The sequence below is a fragment of the Salvelinus fontinalis genome, chromosome 22 (assembly GCF_029448725.1).
Source record: "Salvelinus fontinalis isolate EN_2023a chromosome 22, ASM2944872v1, whole genome shotgun sequence".
Taxonomy (NCBI): domain Eukaryota; kingdom Metazoa; phylum Chordata; class Actinopteri; order Salmoniformes; family Salmonidae; genus Salvelinus; species Salvelinus fontinalis.
In genome coordinates, this window is record NC_074686.1 from 16,267,981 (window position 1) to 16,289,128 (window position 21,148).

Here is a 21,148-nt window from a genome sequence, read left to right on the forward strand (position 1 = left end):
CGTGACTGAATAATTAGGAGCCGATGACCAACTGCTCTGAAGTATCTTTTTTCATTCCCTCTTCCTCGACCTGACACCGTTTGTCTGGTCCTGATCCATTTCCCTTTTAGATCATCATGAATATATATTTGGGACGGGGAGCACTTGATCCGTAGATCAAGTTTGTTTGACTGTGGCGGTGCCATACCTCAGTGGTATGTATGTATGTATGTATGTATGTATGTATATACATTAGAACTGGAAATTGCCAAGGACCTCACGATACGATATCACGATACTTGGGTGCCGATACGTATTGTGGAAAAAGGAAAAACGTTTTGGGACAGCCAACTAGCACAAAAATTGTCAGCTGATACGATATATCGTCAAAAATAATATCCTGACATGTAACTAAATAGATTACATTTTTTCATCACTAGTGTTCTTAGTGCTGTTTGGAGCTGGTAATTAAAGGCGGCTGGGAGAGATCTTTACCCACTGGAGAACTGGTGGCTCTTTTAAGACTTGCCCTGTTGCTGTCACCGACTAAGGCAGGGAGATGGAAGCAAAGAGTGGGAGAGAGGAGACCAGAGGGAAGGGGAGAAGGTTAGTTATAGTCTCCGTAGAGTAGCCCTGGCCGTCATTGGCACAGAGTGAGAGATTGAGTGGGCGAGGCAGGCACCTCTCATTCCCTCTGCAGAGAGGGTGAGCAAGGCAAAGTGAGTCCAGTAAATAGAGGGTCGGTGTGTCTTTTTAAAGACTTACATTGTTCCTGGCACAGAGTGAATGAGTGGGCGAGTTGACTGCTCTGTACCGGCGCCACGACAGACTGAGACAGACTAAAATATGAGAAAGAGGATGGGGGAGAGGTAGAGCGAGAGTCCTATGGGTAAAGGAGGCAAGACACTAGGACAATTGGGGCACCATTCTCCCAAAGAAGCCAGAGATTTGGAGAGAATGACTGAAGTAAAGAGGAGACCTGAAGAGACTGAGCATGGGATGAATGGAGAATGACTGGGTGACAGAGGGAGAGTCTCAGAGGTGAAAGGGGGAGCGTGGGACTGTGAAAGAGTTGGCTCGTGTGAAGCCCTGCCAACCCATAATCCTCACCTTGTGACTGCTGTGTTAGACACTGATGCTGAGGTCCAACCTTTTTTACCTCTCTTTTTCTCTCTTACACTCCACCCCCTCTTCACCTCTCCCCTGCCCTTTGTCCCTGCACCCCTACTCCTTTTCTCACCTCGCCCTCCACCCCTGTTCTCACCTCACTCCTGCCCTCTCATCTAACCCTCCACCCACTCACTTCCCCCCCTGCCCTCTCTTGGCCCTCCACCACTCTCTCTCACGCTCTGCTCTGTCTCTCTCTGTTTCACCTTGGACTCTGTCACGTTGTGTGTGTGTGACTAGACAGTGGTAGTTACCAGCCATTTTGTGTGGCTATGTTCAGACCCTTCAGGTGTTGGCTCAGAATCAGCCGTTTAGAGGCAAGACATTACATGATTTGTGAGAGGCTCTCTTTTGAACCCAAGAGATCACGGGTGTCTTGTGTCTGTCTTTCATTATCTGTGTGTGTATATATCTTTATGTACGTTTTTATTTTCCCATATGAGTGTGGCTGATAATAAATAAATGTGGGGGTTTATAACACCTTTAGTACAAGGGTGATAATGGCTAGTTTTTAATAGGTCAAATATTTAATGTGTCATATTTCTTCTGTGAAAGTTTACTAGTTTCCCCAACAGGTGCTTTGAGATGTCTTTTTGCCCTGCCTTGCTCTTCAAGAACTTCTCTGACGCCTTGCTAAATGGAGACTGTTTCCATGTCTATTTGAGTTTACCTAATCACATTTTCTCCCTGTCCCCCTCCCCCTCTTTTCTTGGCAGTGTTTCTGTGTCGATTTGGGCCATACATATATGGCGTATGTGAGTGTCAGTGGAGACTTTTGCCAGGCACAGCACCTCGCCTTCGTGGACAAGTGAATCGTCCGCCCCCCTCGGGACTACGCTACCCAGAAGCCCCCCTGAAGCCAGCACACTGGGAATCCCGGTCTCCTCCAACGATCCCCTGGGATACCGCGTAGTCCTTGGCCAGATCGCCCAGCTCTGTCCCCTGAGCCGCCAATAAGAAAACTGCTCAGTTCTCTTCTACTTCCTGCTTTCTCTCCCAGAAGCCAATCACATACCGCTCTCCTGAATGGGGTAAAATCTGAATGTCCGATTGGATGACTCGTGGATAGTCTCCCCAATTTTTTTATTTTTTTTATTTTTTACCCCGCCCCTGTGGAGTCTTGTGGATTACATCATCCATATTTTTTGTTACCCCTCTTTTTTTTTGTAAGACATCCACAGGTGTTACCATCCACATCCCCCTCCTCCTCCCTTCGTCGTGTTTTTATTTATTTTTTTAACCTACAGAATCCTACTAGAAGTCCTTGCTGACATCTGAGCCAAAAGTAGTCATCCTTCTTGTAAGAGATTAAGTATTTTACTGTAATTGTTTTCAAAGCCGTCTCGCCAACATGAACCGCCCTGCAGCAGTGGAGATTGCCTACGAGGGCATGAGGTTCCTCATCACACACAACCCCACCAACGCCACGCTCAACAAGTTTACCGAGGTGAGGCCGCAACCTTGTGTGCGTGTTTGTTGCTTGTGCGTTGTCATGTAGTGGCTGCATGTATAACCTTATCAATTCAACACTCAAGTTCACTGGAGTGTCATACACTTACTTCTGACTGTATGTACGTGCATCAATAACCTCACCAAAGTAGCCTATAATCTCCCCTAAGCTCAACCTACAATTAAACATAAATATTTTTAGAGTGCAAGATATCTGTGCTGATAGTCTGTCTCTGTCTGTCTCTGTCTGTGTATGTCTGTCTGTCTCTGTCTGTCTGTGTATGTCTGTCTGTCTGTCTCTGTCTGTGTCTGGCTGTGTGTGTCTCTCTCTGTCTGGCTGTGTGTGTCTCTCTCTCTGTCTGGCTGTGTGTCTCTCTCTCTCTGTCTGGCTGTGTGTCTCTCTCTCTCTGTCTGGCTGTGTGGCTCTCTCTCTCTGTCTGGCTGTGTGGCTCTCTCTCTGTCTGGCTGTGTGGCTCTCTCTCTGTCTGGCTGTGTGGCTCTCTCTCTGTCTGGCTGTGTGGCTCTCTCTCTGTCTGGCTGTGTGGCTCTCTCTCTGTCTGGCTGTGTGGCTCTCTCTCTGTCTGGCTGTGTGGCTCTCTCTCTGTCTGGCTGTGTGGCTCTCTCTCTGTCTGGCTGTGTGGCTCTCTCTCTGTCTGGCTGTGTGGCTCTCTCTCTGTCTGGCTGTGTGGCTCTCTCTCTGTCTGGCTGTGTGGCTCTCTCTCTGTCTGGCTGTGTGGCTCTCTCTCTGTCTGGCTGTGTGGCTCTCTCTCTGTCTGGCTGTGTGGCTCTCTCTCTGTCTGGCTGTGTGGCTCTCTCTCTGTCTGGCTGTGTGGCTCTCTCTCTGTCTGGCTGTGTGGCTCTCTCTCTGTCTGGCTGTGTGGCTCTCTCTCTGTCTGGCTGTGTGGCTCTCTCTCTGTCTGGCTGTGTGGCTCTCTCTCTGTCTGGCTGTGTGGCTCTCTCTCTGTCTGGCTGTGTGGCTCTCTCTCTGTCTGGCTGTGTGGCTCTCTCTCTGTCTGGCTGTGTGGCTCTCTCTCTGTCTGGCTGTGTGGCTCTCTCTCTGTCTGGCTGTGTGGCTCTCTCTCTGTCTGGCTGTGTGGCTCTCTCTCTGTCTGGCTGTGTGGCTCTCTCTCTGTCTGGCTGTGTGGCTCTCTCTCTGTCTGGCTGTGTGGCTCTCTCTCTGTCTGGCTGTGTGGCTCTCTCTCTGTCTGGCTGTGTGGCTCTCTCTCTGTCTGGCTGTGTGGCTCTCTCTCTGTCTGGCTGTGTGGCTCTCTCTCTGTCTGGCTGTGTGGCTCTCTCTCTGTCTGGCTGTGTGGCTCTCTCTCTGTCTGGCTGTGTGGCTCTCTCTCTGTCTGGCTGTGTGGCTCTCTCTCTGTCTGGCTGTGTGGCTCTCTCTCTGTCTGGCTGTGTGGCTCTCTCTCTGTCTGGCTGTGTGGCTCTCTCTCTGTCTGGCTGTGTGGCTCTCTCTCTGTCTGGCTGTGTGGCTCTCTCTCTGTCTGGCTGTGTGGCTCTCTCTCTGTCTGGCTGTGTGGCTCTCTCTCTGTCTGGCTGTGTGGCTCTCTCTCTGTCTGGCTGTGTGGCTCTCTCTCTGTCTGGCTGTGTGGCTCTCTCTCTGTCTGGCTGTGTGGCTCTCTCTCTGTCTGGCTGTGTGGCTCTCTCTCTGTCTGGCTGTGTGGCTCTCTCTCTGTCTGGCTGTGTGGCTCTCTCTCTGTCTGGCTGTGTGGCTCTCTCTCTGTCTGGCTGTGTGGCTCTCTCTCTGTCTGGCTGTGTGGCTCTCTCTCTGTCTGGCTGTGTGGCTCTCTCTCTGTCTGGCTGTGTGGCTCTCTCTCTGTCTGGCTGTGTGGCTCTCTCTCTGTCTGGCTCTCTCTGTCTGGCTGTGTGGCTCTCTCTCTGTCTGGCTCTCTCTGTCTGGCTGTGTGGCTCTCTCTCTGTCTGGCTCTGGCTCTGGCTGTCTGGCTCTGGCTGTCTGGCTGTCTGGCTCTGGCTGTCTGGCTGTCTGGCTCTGGCTGTCTGGCTCTGGCTGTCTGGCTCTGGCTGTCTCTCTGTCTGGCTGTGTGGCTCTCTCTCTGTCTGGCTGTGTGGCTCTCTCTCTGTCTGGCTGTGTGGCTCTCTCTCTGTCTGGCTGTGTGGCTCTCTCTCTGTCTGGCTGTGTGGCTCTCTCTCTGTCTGGCTGTGTGGCTCTCTCTCTGTCTGGCTGTGTGGCTCTCTCTCTGTCTGGCTCTGGCTCTGGCTGTCTGGCTGTCTGGCTCTGGCTCTGGCTGTCTGGCTCTGGCTGTCTGGCTGTCTGGCTCTGGCTGTCTGGCTGTCTGGCTCTGGCTGTCTGGCTGTCTGGCTCTGGCTGTCTGGCTGTCTGGCTCTGGCTGTCTGGCTCTGGCTGTCTGGCTCTGGCTGTCTGGCTCTGGCTGTCTGGCTCTGGCTGTCTGGCTCTGGCTGTCTGGCTCTGGCTGTCTGGCTCTGGCTGTCTGGCTCTGGCTGTCTGGCTCTGGCTGTCTGGCTCTGGCTGTCTGGCTCTGTCTGTCTGTCTGTGTCTGTCTGTGTGTCTGTCTGTGTGTCTGTCTGTGTGTGTGTCTGTCTGTGTGTCTGTGTGTGTGTCTGTCTCTGTCTCTGTCTCTGTCTCTGTCTCTGTCTCTGTCTCTGTCTCTGTGTGTCTGTCCGTCTCTGTCTCAGGAGCTGAAGAAGTTTGAGGTGAACACGCTGGTGAGAGTGTGTGACGCCACCTACGACAAGGCCCCAGTGGAGAAGGGGGGGATCGAGGTTGTGGTAAGGATTATACACACACACATTAACCTCGTCCCCAGACTTGACTTGCTGGCGCATAGAGACTGGTAAGTGTGGGACTCTTTGGAACTTTAGGGGTGTGGATTTACTGAGTGACATGCTAATCAATTCAAATTCTGAGCGAATCACACGACTGAGGCGTGGGTCTAAATCGTGGTGACAGTTGTATTCGATGGGACTTAAAACAATGCTTCCACCGTCTATATAAGGTCCCAGAGTTGACAGTGCGAAAACCAAGCTGTGAAGTTGACGGAATTGTCCGTAAGAGCTCCGAGACAGGATTTTGTCGAGGCATAGATCTGGGGAAGGGTACAAAAAAATGTCTACGGCATTGAAGGTCCGCAAGAACACAGTGGCCTCCATCATTCTTACATGGAAGAAGTTTGGAACAATCAAGACTCTTCCAAGAGCTGGCCGCCCTGTCAAACTGAGCAATCGGGGTAGAAGGCCCTTGTTCACATACTTATTGACTTCAATCATTGTGCAACGTCATATTTAAGCTCTGGGCATCGTCTTTCTGCTTGAAAAAGTGGATTTCTACTGGTGTGGGCGTTTAAACGTATCGTTTTTGGGAAGCCCAATGGATTTTCTTTTCAAGTTCCATTCTGAGGTGATGTGAAGCCAGATAGTCGGCAGCGGGAGCCGGCTGGTGGAGGAGATTACAACCACACACACCTAGAGAGCAGTAAGAATTTTTACTGACCTGAATACCTCCTAGGAATTTTAGGGTTGTTGAATTTGCTGTTTTTTTTCTTCCAGGGAATGTCAAGTTAAACAGGTGGTTTTCCCTCTCTGGAGACCTTCCTTGTTATCTGTCTGTTTTCATTTGTCCTCAACTGTCTGCCTGCCAGCCACTATGTGCTGAGCTAAGAGGTGGAGAAGAGAAGGAATCTCTGGCTCAGATCCACATGAATGAGGCTCCACCCAGGCCTTCTTGCTCTGTCTGTTTCTGTCTTTTGTGCACTGTATTGTCTCTTCTCAAAGCTTAGGCTAATATTCAGCTGTTTCACAGGTGATTTATGGAAGGCCAGAGAAACTTTGTGTTTGGGCGAGGAAATATCCTATCCCCTCGTTGATATAGTTTTAATACCGTGATCACCACCCCTCATCCTGGAGCATTCCTCTGTCTTCCTGTCACTCCAATGTATTGGAGAGTGGCAGTAATTAAGATCACAATCCCGTTTTTATATTGTTTGAGCACCAAGACAGGAATAGCCATGTGTAGGGTTGCGCACGGCTGGGATCTGTGCTGAGCCGTAGCAGAGACGCTGGGTCAGCAAGAGTATAGAGGCTCAGACGGATATACAGGGGTCAGGCTGTCTGCCAGGACACGCCACACCTACTACTTCAGCATATCAAGCTTTCCAACTTAGACACACACATGATATAGCCTAATAGTCAAAGCTGCTCTAATTCTTCAATCAGGCTTTGAATTATCCTGTACTGACCTTCAGCATTGACCACTGGTTAAAATAACCCCTAGCCCCTGGTTTGATCCATTTTTCAATTTTTGTTCCTCTGCCTCCATAGGACTGGCCCTTTGATGATGGCGCCCCGCCCCCCACCCAGATAGTGGATGACTGGCTGAACCTGCTGAAGACCAAGTTCCGAGACGAGCCTGGCTGCTGCATCGCTGTGCACTGTGTGGCGGGGCTGGGCCGGTGAGGGTGTTTACCTGTGTGTGTGTGTGTGTGTGTGTGTGTGTTGGTAAGTGGGCCAGGTGACTGTAAGTGGTGAGATGAATGTATGTAAGTGGGCTTAATTGTGGCTAGTGAGACCCTTCTAATGACTAGCGATGACGTCCGTTGGCGTAAAAGAGAAAGAGATTTGAGATTTGGTGTAATGTGCTTTTTGGCTACTAAAATGTTATCTGGAAGACAATGTTAATTTGCTTTGACTAGTGTTCCATTTGTGGGGCACCTAAAAAAAGAAAACTAGCCAAGCGTCACAGTTCTCCTCCCTAAATTCCCTTTCTCCTCTCTCATTCACTTAACCTGTCTAGGACAGGTTCCGCTAGCGGAACCCCTAACCAACAGCCAATGAAATAGCAGGATGCCAAATACAAATACAAATCAACAGAAACCTCATACATCAAATTTTAAAGAAAAAAAAATATTTATCAAAAATGCTTTACAGCGAAAGCTCCACAAACGATTGTTAGGTCAACACCAAGTCACAGAAAAACACAGCCATTTTTCCTGCCAAAGAGAGAGGAGTCACAAAAAGCATAAATAGAGATAAAATTAATCACTAACCTTTGATGATCTTCATCAGATGAAACTCATAGGACCTTATGTTACACAATACATGTATGTTTTGTTAGATAAAGTTCATATTTATATCCAAAAATCTTACTTTACATTGGCGTGTTACGTTCAGTAGTTCCAAAACATGCAGTGATATTGCAGAGAGCCACATGAATTCACAGAAATACTCATAATAAATGTTGATAAATGCAACTATTATACATGGAACTTTAGATACACTTCTCCTTAATGCAACCGCTGTCAGATAAAAAAAAAAAAAAAAAAAAACTTTACGGAAAAAGCATAATCTGAGAACGGCGCTCAGAGCCCAAACCACCCAGAGAAATATACGCCATGTTGTGCAGTCAACATTATTCATAAATGGCATTATAAATATTCACTTACCTTTGATGATCTTCATCAGAATGCACTCCCAGGAATTGCAGTTCCACAATAAATGCTTGTTTTGTTCGATACTGTCCATTTATGTCCAATAGCTTCTTTTGTTAAGGCATTTGGTAAACAAATCCAAAAGTGCCATCTGGTACATTCGGACGAAACATTCAAAAAGTTATATTACAGGTCGAAGAAACTTGTCAAACTAAGTATAGGATGTTTTTATCATAAAGGTTCAATAATGTTCCAACCGGAGAATTCCATTGTCTGTAGGAAAGCAATGGAACGAGAGCTACCTCTCAAGTGAAAGTGTGTGACTGAGAACGAGGCTGTTGGCAGACCCCTTAGTCACAGCTCCCATCCGGCCCCCCTTCATATGAGCAGCCTGAAACAACGTTGTAAAGGCGGTTGACATCTAGTGGAAGCCTTAGGAAGTGCAAAATAACCCATATCCCACTGTGTATTCTATATATGGTGAGTTCAAAAACTACAAACCTCAGATTTCCCACTTCCTGTTTGGATTTTTTTTCTCAGGTTTTTGCCTGCCATATGAGATCTGTTATATTCACAGACATCATTCAAACAGTTTTGGAAACGTCAGAATGTTTTCTATCCGAAAATAATATGCATATATTAGCATCTGGGACTGAGTAGGAGGCAGTTCACTCTGGGCACGCTATTCATCCAAAAGTGAAAATGCTGCCCCCTATCTCAAACAAGTTAATAACCTCTTGGCGCACGGATCCCTTTAGTGGGATCATTTTCATCAACAACCGCTGAATTGCAGAGTGCCAAATAAAAAATACCACAAATTATATTTTATGAAATCACAAGTGCAATATAGCAAAACAAAGCTTAGCTTGTTGTTAATCCACCTGTCATGTCAGATTTTGAAAATATGCTTTACAGCGAAAGCAATCCAAGCATTTGTGAGTTTATCGATCACTAGACAAAACATTAAACACCTAGCAGCAATGTAGATTGGTCACAAGTCAGAAAAGCAATAAAAATAATCGCTTACCTTTGATGGTCTTCGGGTGTTTGCACTCATGAGACTCCCAGTTATACAATAAGTGTTACTTTTGTTCGATAAAGATTATTTTTATATAAAAAAAACTCAATTTGTTTGGCGCGTTAAGTTCAGAAATCCACAGGCTCAGGCAGGTCATGAAGGGCAGACAAATTCCGAATAGTATCCGTGAAGTTCGTAGAAACATGTCAAACGTTTTTATAATCAATCCTCAGGTTGTTTTTAACATAAATAATTGATAATATTTCAACCGGACGGTAAACTATTCAATACAATAGAGAAAGAAAATGTTGAGCTACCACTTTCGCTCACAAGAACTAATCAAAGGACACCTGGCTGTCCACTGACGCGATTTGATAAATCTCACTCATTTTTCAGAATAAAAGCTTGAAACTATGTCTAAAGCTTGTTCACAACCTGTGGAAGCCATTGGAAAAGAAATCTGGTTGATATCCCTTTAAAGGGAGGATAAGCAGGCAATGGAACAGGGATTTTTCAAAATAAGAGGCACTTCCGGGTTGGATTTCCTCAGGTTTTCCCCTGCAAAATCAGTTTTGTTATACTCACAGACAATATTTTGACAGTTTTGGAAACTTTAGAGTGTTTTCTATCCTAATCTGTCAATTATATGCATATTCTATCATCTGGGCCTGAGAAATAGGCCGTTTACATTGGGAACGTTATTTTTCCAAACATAAGAATTCTGCCTCCTAGCATCAAGAAGTTAACTTCTCTAGGGTAGGGGGCAGCATTTGGAATTTTGGATGAAAAGCATGCCCAAATTAAACTGCCTGCTTCTCGGGCCCAGAAGATATGATATGAATAATACTGGTAGATTTGGACTCTTATTGGCCGGTGATTTTAATGCCTAATTTTTACCAGCTTGTCACCTGTTCATCTAGAGGCGACAACTCTAGATCACCACAAAAACGCATACAAAGCTCTCCCTCGACCTCCATTTGCTAAATCCGACCATAACTCTATCCTCCTGAGTCCTGCTTACAAGCAAAAGCTGAAACAAGAAGTACCAGTGATGTGCTCAATACGGAAGGGGTCCAATGAAGCAGATGGTAAGCTTCAGCAGGGTTTCCCAAACTCGGTTCTGCCCCCCCCCCCCGGGGTGCACATTTAGTTTTTTGCGCTAGCACTACACAGTTGATTAAAAATAATCAGCTCATCATTAAGCTTTGGTTATTTGAATCGGCTTTGTAGTGCTAGGGCAAAAACCAAACCGGGACAGAGTTTGGGGAAACCCTTAGATACAGGACTGTTTCACTAGAACAGACTGGAATATGTTCCTGGATTCGTACGTACATATCCCAACGAGAAGCCATGAATTGTAGGGAACATCCGCAGCGCGCTAAAGGCTTGAACTGCTTATTTTAAGGAACATGACACTATTCCGGACGCTTATAAGAAATCCTGCTACGAACTCCGAGTTGTTGTCAATACAGGACTAAGGTGAAATCCTACTACGCCAGCTCTGACCCTCGTCGGATGTGGCAGGGCTCGCAAACAAACTACCACTGATTTACAAAGGAAAACCCAGTGATGCAAGCCTTTCAGACAAGCTAAATTCCTTCTATGCTCTCTTCGAGGCAAGCAACCCTGGACAATGCACGAGCACCAGCTCTTCTAGACGACTGTGTAGTCTCACTCTCCGTAGCTGATGTGAGTAAGACCTTTAAACAGGTTAACATTCACAAGGCCACGGTCCAGACGGATTACCAGGACGCGTACCAGCTGACAAGGGTCTTCACTGACATTTTTAACAACTCCCTGACCAAGTCTGCAATACCTACATGTTTCAAGCAAACCTACACATACAACGCCAATGTAACCTGTCTAAATGACTATCGCCCAGTAGCACTCACATCTGTAGCCATGAAATACTTTGAAAGGCTCAACAGATCCTCAGATGACTCCATCTCTATTGTACTCCACACTGCCCTGGGAAAATACTGTGTTCAACACCACAGTGTCCCCTCCAAGCTCAGGACCCTGGGACTGCACACTCTGAAACTGGATCCTGGACTTCCTGATGGGCTGCACTCAGGTGTAGGCAACAACATCTGCCAAGGGTAGGCAACACATCTGCCAAGCTGACCCTCAACACAGGGGCTCCTCAGGGGTGCGTACTTAGTTCACTCCTGTACTCCCTGTTCACCCACGACTGCATGTTCGATCACGACTCCAACACTAAGATTGCTGATGACATGCCGATTGTGGGCCTGATCACCGATGACTATGAGGCAGTTTTTATAGGACGTGGGGCCGAGCCCTCCACATCGACAAGACTGTAGAGGAGCAGGTCGAGAGCTTTAAGTACCTTGGTGTCCACATCACCATGGAAATACCTCTGTGTCCACACACAGCAACACAGTCCTGAAGAAGGCACGACAACGCCTCTTTCCCCCTCAGGAGGCTAAAAAGATTTTGCATGTGCCCTCAAATCCTCAAAATGTAATAAAGCTGCACCATTGAAAGCATATTGACTGTCTGCTGGGTATGGCAACTGCTTGGCATCTGACCACAAAGCGATACAGCGGGTAGTGCTTACAGCCCAGTACATCACCAAGCTCCCTTCCATCCAGGACCTCTATACCAGGCGGTGTCAGAGTAAGCGCTAAAGATTGTCTGACTCCAGCCACCCAAGTCATAGACTTGTCTTTGCTACCTCATGGCAAGCAGTACCAATGCACCAAATCTGCAACCAACAGGACCCTGAACAGCGGCAACCCCCAAACCATAAGACTGCTAATTAGTTAATCCAGGAAGTTATTGGTTAACTATTTCACTATCTGCATTGACCCTTTTTACATTAACTCTCCTATTGCGTAGTCACTTTATCCCTACCTACAGTTGTAAGTCGGAAGTTTACATACACTTAGGTTGGAGTCATTAAAACTCGTTTTTCAACCACTCCACAAATTTCTTGTTGACAAACTAGTTTTGTCAAGTTGGTTAGGACAACTACTTTATGCATGACACAAGTAATTTTTCCAACAATTGTTTAGACAGATTATTTTACTGTATCACAATTCCAGTGGGTCAGAAGTTTACATACACTAAGTTGACTGTGCCTTTAAACAGCTTGGACAATTCCAGAAAATGATGTCATGGCTTTAGAAGCTTTTGATAGGCTAATTGACATCATTTGAGTCAATTGGAGCTGTACATGTGGATGTATTTCAAGGCCTACCTTCAAACTCAGTGCCTCTTTGCTTGATATCATGAAAATCAAAAGAAATCAGCCAAGACCTCAGAAAAATAAATTGTAGACCTCCACAAGTCTGGTTCATCCTTGGGAGCAATTTCCAAACGCCTGAAGGTACCACGTTTATCTGTACAAACAATAGTATGCAAGTATAAACACTATTGGACCACGCAGCCGCCATACCGCTCAGGAAGGAGACGCGTTCTGTCTCCTAGAAATTAACGTATTTTGGTGTGAAAAGTGCAGATCAATCCCAGAACAACAGCAAAAGACCTTGTGAAGATGCTGGAGGAAACAGGTACAAACGTATCTATATCCACAGTAAAATGAGTCCTATATCGACATAACCTGAAAGGCCGCTCAGCAAGGAAGAAGTCACTGCTCCAAAACCGCCATAAAAAAGCCAGACTACGGTTTGCAACTGCACATGGGGACAAAGATCATACTTTTTGGAGACATGTCCTCTGGTATGATGAAACAAAAATAGAACTGTTTGGCCATAATGACCAATCGTAATGTTTGGAGGAAAAAGGGGGAGGCTTGCAAGCCGAAGAATTCCATCCCAACCGTTAACCTGTCTAGCCCCGGGGTTCCGCTAGCGGAACTCCTCCCACATTCCACTGAAAAGGCAGAGCGCGAAATTCAAAAAATATTTTTTAGAAATATTTAACTTTCACACATTAACAAGTCCAATACAGCTAATGAAAGATACGCATCTTGTGAATCCAGCCAACATGTCCGATTTTTAAAAATGTTTTACAGGGAAAACACAATATATATTTATGTTAGCTCACCAACAAATAGAAAAAGGCACAGACATTTTTCACAGCACAGGTAGCATGCACAAAATCAACCAAACCAACCTAGAACAAACCAAAGAAACCAAGAAACAACTTCATCAGATGACAGTCTTATAACATGTTATACAATAAATCTATGTTTTGTTCGAAAAATGTGCATATTTCAGGTATAAATCATAGTTTACATTGCGGCTACAATCAGAAATTGCACCGAAAGCAGCCAGAATAATTACAGACACCAACGTGACATACCGAAATACTAATCATAAAACATTTCTGAAAAATACATGGTGTATAGCAAATGAAAGACAAAGATCTTGTGAATACAGACAATATTTCCGATTTTGTAAGTGTTTTACAGCGAAAACATAATATAGCATTATATTAGCTTACTACAATAGCCTACCACACTACCGCATTCATTCATCAAGGCACGTTAGCGATAGCAATAGGCACGTTAGCGTTGGCGAATAAACCAGCAAAAGATATTAATTTTCAATAACCTTCATAAACCTTCCTCAGATGACAGTCCTATAACATCAGGTTATACATACACTTATGTTTTTTTCGAAAATGTGCATATTTAGATCTGAAATCCGTGGTTATACAACGTAGCATAACGTGCTAACGTAGCATCTTTTTCCCAGAATGTGCGGATATTTCTATTAGACTCTCACCTATTCTGACCAAATAGCTATTCATAAACATTACAAAAAAATACATGTTGTATAGGAAACGATAGATCCATTAGTTCTTAATGCAATCGTAGTGTTAAAATTCTAAAAATATCTTCATTACGACACAAGACTTAGTTATGGTAAGGGAATAACCAAAACCTGAGCGCAAAGCTACTAGTACACAGTTCGACAGATATATGAAATAGCATCACAAAATGGTTCCTACTTTTGCTGATCTTCTATCAGAATGTTGTACCTTTTGGTCCTTTGTCCAGAAGCGTCTTTGTTTGGATTCAGAACGTTCTTTTTCCCTCTTGAATTAGCAAGCACACTGGCCATGCAGCGCTAAGCTCTCCAACGTCAAAGTCAAACAACGCAACACAACTAACGTCCCGAATAAGTTTCAATAATCTAATGAAACTATATTGAAAAAACATACTTTAGAATTATATTGTAACATGTATCAAATAAAATCAAAGCCGGAGATCATATTCGCCCATAACGACTGGTTTCCAGTAGGCAATAACAGGTCCCAACACGCGCCTTACAGAAAATGGGGGACACCTTGTTCCAAGAGGGTTTATTCAACGTCAGACAGAGATAATCAACTCATTTTTCCTCTCACTTCCTCTTGACATCCGGGTGAAGGTGTATGACGTGCACGTATAGCCATACGTATCATGACCATTTATAGGCAGTCACTTGAACAGAACATAGATTTCAGACTTTCCACTTCCTGGTCACAAAGTGTGCTGCCAAATGAGTTCTGTTTTACCCACAGACAAAATTCAAACGGTTTTAGAAACTAGAGTGTTTTCTATCCAATAGTAATAATAATATGCATATTGTACGAGCAAGAATTGAGTACGGGGCCGTTTAAATTGGACACGTTTTCCCCAAAAAGTGCAAACAGCACCCCCTGTCCTCATCAGGTTAAGCACGGGGGTGATAGCACCATGTTGTGGGGGTGCTTTGCTGCAGGAGGGTCTGATGCACTTCACAAAATAGATGGCATCATGAGGAAGGGAAATATGTGGATATATTGAAGCAACATCTCAGGACATCAGTCAGGAAGTTAAAGCTTGGTCGCAAATGGACAATGACCTCAAGCATACTTCCAAAGTTGTGGCAAAATGGCTTAAGGGCCACTCCAAATCCTTGACTTTGTTGTCATCATAAAGCCCTGACCTCAATCCTATAGAAAATGTGTGGGCAGAACTGAAAAAGCGTTCGCAAGCAAGGAGGCCTACGAACCTGACTCAGTTACACCAGCTCTGTCAGGAGGAATGGGCCAATATTCACCCAACTTATTGTGGGAAGGCTACCCAAAACGTTTGATCCAAGGGAAACAATTTAAAGGCAATGCTATCAAATACTAATTGAGTGTATGTAAACTTCTGACCCACTGGGAATGTGATGAAAGAAATAAAAGTTGAAAGAAATAATTTTCTCTACTATTATTCTGACATTTTACATTCTTAAAATAAAGTGGTGATCCTAACTGACCTAAGACAGTGAATTTTTACTAGGATTAAGTTTCAGGAATTGTGAAAAACTGATTTTAAATGTATTTGGCTAAGGTGTATGTAAACTTCTGACTTCAACTGTATTTTGTATCCGTCTCTCAAAACCCACACAAGAATGCCTTGTCAGCTGTGTGTTTTGACACTCCGGGCAGTCTGTCTGGGAATTAAACGTTTTTATTTTTCTTCCTGGTGAGAGAAGGTTCGCTTGCAGTAACACACTTATTGCAATTTCACTCTGTGTGTGTGTGTATATGTGTGTGTGTGTGTGTGTGTGTGTGTGTGTGTGTGTGTGTGTGTGTGTGTATATGTGTATATGTGTGTGTATATATGTGTGTGTGTGTATATGTGTGTGTGTGTGTGTGTGTGTGTGTGTGTGTGTGTGTGTGTGTGTGTGTGTGTGTGTGTGTGTGTGTGTGTGTGTGTGTGTGTGTGTGTGTGTGTGTGTGTGTGTGTGTGTGTGTGTGTGGGGGGTGTGTGTGGGGGGTGTGTGTGTGGGGGGTGTGTGTGTGGGGGGTGTGTGTGTGGGGTGTGTGTGTGGGGGGTGTGTGTGGGGGGTGTGTGTGTGGGGGGTGTGTGTGTGTGTGTGTGTGTGGGGGGTGTGTGTGTGTGTGGGGGGTGTGTGTGTGGGGGGTGTGTGGGGGGTGTGTGTGTGGGGGGTGGGTGTGTGTGTGTGTGTGTGTGTGTGTGGGGGGTGGGTGTGTGGGGTGTGTGTGTGGGGGGTGTGTGTGTGTGTGTGTGGGGGGTGTGTGTGTGTGTGTGTGTGGGGGGGGGGGTGTGTGTGGGGGGTGGGTGTGTGTGTGTGTGTGTGTGTGTGTGTGGGGGGTGTGTGTGTGGGGGGTGTGTGGGGGGTGTGTGTGTGGGGGGTGGGTGTGTGTGTGTGTGTGTGGGGGGTGGGTGTGTGGGGTGTGTGTGTGGGGGGTGTGTGTGTGTGTGTGTGGGGGGTGTGTGTGTGTGTGTGTGTGGGGGGGGGGTGTGTGTGGGGGGTGGGTGTGTGTGTGTGTGTGTGTGTGTGTGTGTGTGTGGGGGGTGTGTGTGTGTGTGTGTGTGTGTGGGCCCGGGGTGTGATATTGATGCCCCAGCGGGGTTGCATTGAACCCAGTGAACCCCTGTGTGTTTCCCAGGCCAATTTCCCAGCTTTAGAGTATACCCCACCCTCCCTACTGCCCACATAACCATGACACCGCATGCATACTGGTGTTTATCTCTCTCCTCTTTCTCCTGTAGAGCTCCAGTCCTGGTGGCCTTAGCGCTGATTGAGACAGGGATGAAGTATGAGGATGCAGTGCAGTTCATACGACAGTAAGCACTATTTTAGCTTTCACACGACAGTAAACACTACTTTAACTTTCACACTGGTGGGGGGGGGGGGGGGGGGGGGGATGTTTCTGTGCTGTGGAACCTGTGTTGTCATGTATTCTCTTAGTTTGTTGGAACATTGATGTTGTTATTGTGCTGCTATGTTCTCGCGTGACCAAAACAATAACGTGGTCTTGTATCTCACCTCCTCCCTCAGGAAGAGACGTGGAGCTTTCAACTCCAAACAGCTACTTTACCTGGAGAAATACAGACCCAAGATGCGTCTGCGGTTCAAGGATGCCAACGGCCACAACTGCTGCGTCCAATAGTGTGTGTGTGCAGCCTCTCCATCAAACAACATTATTCCAACCAATGGGAGATAAAACAACGAGAGAAAGCGATCAGTAATTAATGTGATTTGTTAACACTGAGACATGGCTAATTGATCAGAGAATTGATGACCTAATGAGCGAATGATTCCATTTTAATGAATGCAAATCTAAAGGTCTGAACCAATGAAGGAACAGGTCAAAGCACACAGACGCCTCCAAGTTATCGTTGCCCAATCATGGGCCTAGAATTTCTTTGAGTCCTTAATTTTTATTTTCAGTGTTGAATCATGGGATAGCTTTTCCTCTTTTTTACACACATGTACATGAAAGTTTAACAATGGTGATAAAAAATCTACGAAAATGTTAAGGTATCGATTGATAATTTGTTTATTTTTCTTTAATTATTAATGATATTAATTATGCCACGGGTTATTTTTTATTTAACCTTTATTTAACTAGGCAAGTCAGTTAAGAACAAATTCTTATTTACAATGACGGCCAATCCCAGATGACGCTTGGCCAATTGTGCGCTGCCCTGTGGGCCTCAAACACAACCGGTTGTGATACAGCCTGGAAACGAACCAGGGTGTCTATAGTGACGCCTCTCGCACTGAGAACTTTTTAATAAAAATAAATTGTTTTAACCCTTCAGCACATTACAATATTATTCTGTTTAAGACTAAAAATAACAGTCCATTTGGCTTATTGAGGTATTTTTGTACAACACAAAATCTCCCAAAAGTTCTCTAAAAAAATGCAGAAATGTTTCCCGCCCCCTCTCGCTTCTAGTCACATTTTAATTATGGGGTTGGCTCGGTTTTAAATATTATGTCCGCTGTATTTTTTTTTACTGGCTATAACTCGCAAGCCAATCTGGATTTTGGTTGGGGCAAGGACAATTTTCTGTTTCTTATTGTCTTTTTTGGGTGGGGGGGTGCATCTTAACTTTATTTTTAATTTTTTTTTTTTTTTACCTCACAGGAGTGCAATATTCAGTCCACCTCGGAAAAGCCCCCAAACCCCCAATGACCGTCCTGCACACACACACACACACACACACACACACACACACACACACACACACACACACACACACACACACACACACACACACACACACACACACAGAGACAGTTTCACAGGAAGACACTTGGCTAGTCTTACTGTAGGTACTTTTTTCCATTCATCAAGGCTGCTTACTGGGTTTACAATAGGACTTCCTTACAATGACTGCACACGCACACAGTTTCAAGCACACACAGATGCACAAACACACACTCTCAATGATACAACTGTTAATCCCTACTCTGAAGGAAAGTAGGTGGAAAAGAAAGCAAATGGTCAGTTATTTTATCAATGTACCCATTTTGAAGACATTCCTATTGGTTTTAAGATAAATAAATCAATTTCAATAAGATTTAAACTTGTATGATATTTCATGATTTCTCACCTTATCCATTGTTATTTTAGATTATTTGAAATGACAGCCTATTTTTTTGGGGTGCTGCACGTCTTTTGGGGTGCTGCAAACAATTATGTGACGAGGAATTGCTGAGTCTCAAGATGCACTGAACAAAAATATAAACGCAACAATTTCAAAGATTTGACTGATTTTACAGTTCACATAAGCACATCAATCAATTTAAATAAATTCATACGATATATATTTTAAAAAAGAAGGTATGGGCGTGCATCAGAAAAACAGTCAGTATCTGGTGTGACCACCATTTGCGTCATGTAGCGTGACACATCTCCTTGCATATAGTTCATCACGCTGTTGATTATAGCCTATGGAATGTCCCACTTCTCTTCAATGGCTTTGCAAAGTTGCTGAATATTGTCTGGAACTGGAACACACTGTTGTACAGTACCTGTTGATCCAGAGCATTGTGACATGCTCAGTGGGTGACATGTCTGGTGAGTATGCAGGCCATGGAAAAACTGGGACGGTTTCAGTTTCCAGGAATAGTGTACAGATCCTTGCAACATGGGGCCATGCATTGTCCTGCGTTGCAGAGGATGAATGGCACGACAATGGGCCCTCAGGATCTCGTCACTATATCTGTGCATTCAAATTGCCATTGATTAAAATGCAGTTGTGTTCGTTGTCTGTAGCTTATGCTTGCCCATACCATAACCCCACCGCCATCATGGGGTACTCTGTTCACAACGTTGACATCAGAAAACCACTCACCCACGCTACGCCATACATGCGATCTCCCAGGTACAGTTAAAACCAGGATTCATCTGTGAAGAGCACACTTCTCCAGTGTACATAGGTGAGCATTTGCCCACTAAAGTTGTTTATGAAGCCGAACTAGTCAGCTCAAGACCCTGGTGAGGACGATGTGCATGCAGATGAGCTCTGACAGTTTGGGCAGAAATTCTTCGGTTGTGCAAACCTACAGTTTTATCAGCTGTCCAGGTGGCTGGTTTCAGACCATCCTGCAGGTGAAAAAGCTGGCTATGGAGGTCCTGGGCTGGGGTGATCTGTGGTTGATTCCGGTTGGATGTACTACCAAATTCTCTACAAACAAAGGAGCTGGCTTATGGTAGAAAAATGAACATTACATTTATCTGGCAACAGCTCTGGTGGACATTCCTGCAGTCAGCATTCTAATTGCATGCTCCCTCAACTTGAGACATCTGTGGCGTTAAGATAAAAAACTGAGCTTTTTAGAGTGGCTTTTTATTGTCCCCAGCACAAGGTGCATCTGTGTAATGATCATGCTGTTTAAGCCGCTTCTTGATATGCCACACCTGTCAGGTGAATAGAGTATCTTGGAAAAGGAGAAACAGTTTCCGTCCATGGTATATCCAGTATGTGTACGGTGCATTCAGAAAGTATTCAGACCCCTTCACTTTTTCCACATTTTATTAAGTTACAGCCTTATTCTAAAATGTATGAAATGTTTTTCCCTCATCAATCTACACACAATATACCCAATAATGACAAAGAAAAAAATGGTTATTGAGATGTTTGTATATCTTGAAAAACTGATATCACATTTACCTAAGTATTCAGACCCTTTACTCAGTACTGTGTTGAAGCACCTTTGGCAGAGATTACAGCCCAGAATCTTCTTGGGTATGACGCTACAAGCTTGGCACACCTGTATTTGGGGAGTTTCTCCCATTCTTCTTTGCAGATCCTCTCAAGCTCTGTCAGGTTGGATGGGGAGCGTCAATGCACAGCTATTTTCAGGTCTCTCCAGAGATGTTCGATCGGGTTGAAGTCCAGGCTCTGGCTTGGACATTCAGAGACTTGTCCCAAAGCCACTCCTGTGATGTCTTGGTTTTGTGCTTAGGGTTGTTGTCCTGTTGGAAGATGAACCTTCACCCTAGTATGAGGTCCTGAGCGCTGTGAAGCAGGTTTTCATCAAGGATGTATCTGTACTTTGCTTCGTTCATCTTTCCCTTGATCCTTTAGGCAAACTCCAAGCGATCTGTCATGCCTTTTACTGAGGAGTGGCTTCCGTTTGGCCACTCCAGCATAAAGGCCTGATTGGTGGAGTGCTGCAGAGATGGTTGTCCTTCTGGAAGCTTCTACCATCTCCAGTACTCTATAGCTCTGTCAGGGACCATTGGGTTGTTGGTCACCCCCCTGACCAAGGCCCTTCTCCCCCAATTGCTCAGTTTGGCCGGGCGTCCAGCTCTAAGGAGAGTCTTGGTGGTTCCAAACTTCTTGCATTTAAGAATTTTTTTGGTGGACCTTTTAATGCTACGGAAATGTTTTGGTACCCTTTCCCAGATCTGTGTCTCGACACAATCCTGTCTCGGAGCTCAATGGACAATTCCTTTGACCTCGTGGCTTTTGCTCTGACATGCGCTGTCAACTGTGGGACAGACCTTTAGACAGGTCTGCCTTTCCAAATCATGACCAATCTATTGAATTTACCACAGGTGTACTCCCAAGTTGTAGAAACATCTCAAGAATGATCAATGGAAACAGGATGTACTTGAGCTCAATCTTGAGTCTCATAGCATAGGGTCTGAATACTTAAGTAATGTATTTCTGTTTTTTATTACATTTACAAAATGTCTAAACCTGTTTTCACATTGTCATTGTGGGGTATAGTGTGTGTGTGTGTGTGTGTGTAGATGAGGAAAACATGCATTTAATCCATTTTATAATAAGGCATAACATAAAATGTGAAGGTGTCAGTTTCTGAATGCACTGTATGTTGTTAAAGGTTAGGGTTCAGAATCTATTTATTAAATGTAACTTTTTATTTAACTAGGCAAGTCAGTTAAGAAC

At 45.0% G+C, this 21,148-nt stretch overlaps 1 protein-coding gene across 1 annotated transcript in view; it reads left to right on the forward strand.

Annotated features, from left to right (window-relative positions):
- The window catches only part of LOC129819952 (protein tyrosine phosphatase type IVA 2), a 42,762-nt gene extending 24,455 nt beyond the window's left edge, over nt 1-18,307 (forward strand). Inside the window, exons 2-7 of the mRNA XM_055876683.1 lie at nt 1,863-2,177; nt 2,485-2,593; nt 5,260-5,352; nt 6,901-7,031; nt 16,487-16,561; nt 16,776-18,307. Coding sequence (XP_055732658.1) covers nt 2,173-2,177; nt 2,485-2,593; nt 5,260-5,352; nt 6,901-7,031; nt 16,487-16,561; nt 16,776-16,887 — 525 coding nt within the window. The 5' untranslated portion in view covers nt 1,863-2,172 and the 3' untranslated portion in view covers nt 16,888-18,307. The remainder of the gene's footprint in view (nt 1-1,862; nt 2,178-2,484; nt 2,594-5,259; nt 5,353-6,900; nt 7,032-16,486; nt 16,562-16,775) is intronic.
- The last annotated feature ends 2,841 nt before the right edge of the window (nt 18,308-21,148 follow it).